The sequence below is a fragment of the Lactuca sativa genome, chromosome 4 (genome assembly GCF_002870075.4).
Source record: "Lactuca sativa cultivar Salinas chromosome 4, Lsat_Salinas_v11, whole genome shotgun sequence".
Lineage (NCBI taxonomy): Eukaryota > Viridiplantae > Streptophyta > Magnoliopsida > Asterales > Asteraceae > Lactuca > Lactuca sativa.
In genome coordinates this window covers 183,130,712-183,132,766 of record NC_056626.2, presented here as the reverse complement: position 1 = coordinate 183,132,766, position 2,055 = coordinate 183,130,712, and the positions used below count along the sequence as shown (strand labels likewise).

General features: G+C 36.4%; 1 protein-coding gene across 1 annotated transcript; it reads left to right on the top strand.

Annotated features, from left to right (window-relative positions):
* The first annotated feature begins 272 nt into the window (after positions 1 to 272).
* LOC111900813 (auxin-responsive protein IAA27) lies at positions 273 to 2,055 on the top strand. The gene is made up of 5 exons (XM_023896699.3): positions 273 to 900; positions 1,025 to 1,266; positions 1,379 to 1,520; positions 1,606 to 1,667; positions 1,783 to 2,055. The coding sequence occupies exons 1-5, from the start codon at positions 452 to 454 to the stop codon at positions 1,818 to 1,820; spliced, it is 933 nt and encodes a 310-aa protein (XP_023752467.1). The 5' UTR covers positions 273 to 451; the 3' UTR covers positions 1,821 to 2,055.

The window sequence follows — 2,055 nt, the reverse complement described above, 5'->3', positions numbered from 1 at the left end:
AAGTGAATTTTGTAGTTAGAAATTTAAAATACTTTTGTAAAAAGTGAATTTTGTAGTATTTATTGGTTGATAAATGACAGGTTAAGGGGTATTTCAGGAAGATAAAAAGAACATATATATTCCTTGTTTCTGTATTCTAGATTCTTTTCCAAAAAGAGATGCTTACACGAATGATAGTGGAATTAATGGATCATTTTAGCTTAATTAATTACTAAAAAATTAATCCCATCATTAGACAGAGGATTAAAACAGAAAATAAATTCAGATTGAAACACCAGAGAAGGTTCCCCTTTGCATCAACACCTACAACTACAAACACTCTCCTCTCTTCCTCAGTCCTCTCTACCTTTTTCTATCACTAATCGACCAACACCACCATTTCTTCTTCTTCTGAATCTGAATCTGAATTTAATTTCTTTCAATCTTCTAAGTTTGACTAAAGTTTTCATTGATGTCTGTGCCACTGGAACATGATTACATAGGCTTATCAGATGCTTCTTCGTTGGAAAGAAGCTCTGAATCCTCCAATATCTCTTCCGATTCGGAAACCAACAATGTTCTTAATCTTAAAGCCACTGAACTCCGACTTGGGTTGCCTGGTTTTGCCAAAAATTCCGAAGAAAGCGCCACCAAATTTGCTCATGTTAAGAACTTCATGTCAGGAGCTAAAAGAGGATTTTCTGATGTTAATATTGAGGGTCCCGGCAAATGGGTTATGAACGGTGGTTCTGAAGCTGATTTGGGTAAAACTTCTTCTGTTTTGTTTTCTCCTAGAGGCGGGATTAATGGTGGTTTAGAGAAAAATCAAGTACAACAATCGATTTCACCTTCTAATGTTCAACCTATTGAAGAAAAGAAGAAAGAACATGTCAGTCGAAATGTTGCTCCTCCTTCTGCTAAGTAAGTTTTCTAAAACCCCTTTCATCATCGCAACGCATATTTGCGGAATTAGGGTTTAATTTCAAGTTCTTATCCCTGTTTTCTTGCTTCTTGAAAGTTATGTGTTAATTTGTATGTTTAACAGGGCACAGGTGGTAGGATGGCCACCCATAAGATCTTTCCGGAAGAACACCATGGTCACCAATTTGTCGAAAAACGCCGGTGATGTAGCGACGGCGGAAGGGAATTCCGGTGGCGGAGGGTGTCTTTATGTGAAGGTGAGCATGGATGGCGCTCCATATCTGAGGAAGATTGATCTCAAGATTTACCATAACTATGCAGAACTTTCACAAGCTCTTGAGAAAATGTTTAGTTGCTTCACTCTTGGTATATGCTTCTTTAAGCTTTAAGATTTTGTTAAAAATATGTTTCAATTTTATATATTTCTTGATGGGGTTTTGTATTCATGGTTATGACTTATGAATGATATGTTGATTAGGGCAATGTACCTCTAGTGGACTTCGAAGGAGAGAAGGGCTTAGTGAAAGTAACCTAAAAGATCTTCTTCATGGATCTGAATGTGTGTTGACATATGAAGATAAGGATGGTGATTGGATGCTTGTTGGTGATGTTCCTTGGGAGTGAGTTCTATTCTAAAATCTTAAAAACATTTATGGGTAACCCCATTTTAGGAAAAAAAAACTTATCGATTTGTTCGATGTGTAGGATGTTCATAGATTCATGCAAAAGATTAAGGATCATGAAAGGCTCAGAAGCAATCGGATTAGGTATGCTACTGGCCCATCTAGCTAACTGTTGTGTACCTGATTTACTGTTCAACGGTTGTTAAAAAGCTTTTTAAGTTTTTTTGACGTTATGTTTGTGGTTGTGTGTTGATAACAGCTCCAAGGTCGATGGATAAGTGCAAGAATAAAAACTAGCATGAGATTGAGATGCAAATCTAAAAGAGACATGTGAAGGGAAGAAAGAGAAAAGGGTTTTTGGAAAACCTCCAAGAGTTAATATATGTGCTTGGATATTTTTGAGTTGTAGTTTTATTGTATTTTTCAATCATTTTAGTAGGCAAAACTCATAACTGGAAGGAAGCATCCAGTTCTTTGGTGTGTGTTGTACCACTTGACATTTCTTATGTAAATGGCTTTTGTCTCCTACTCA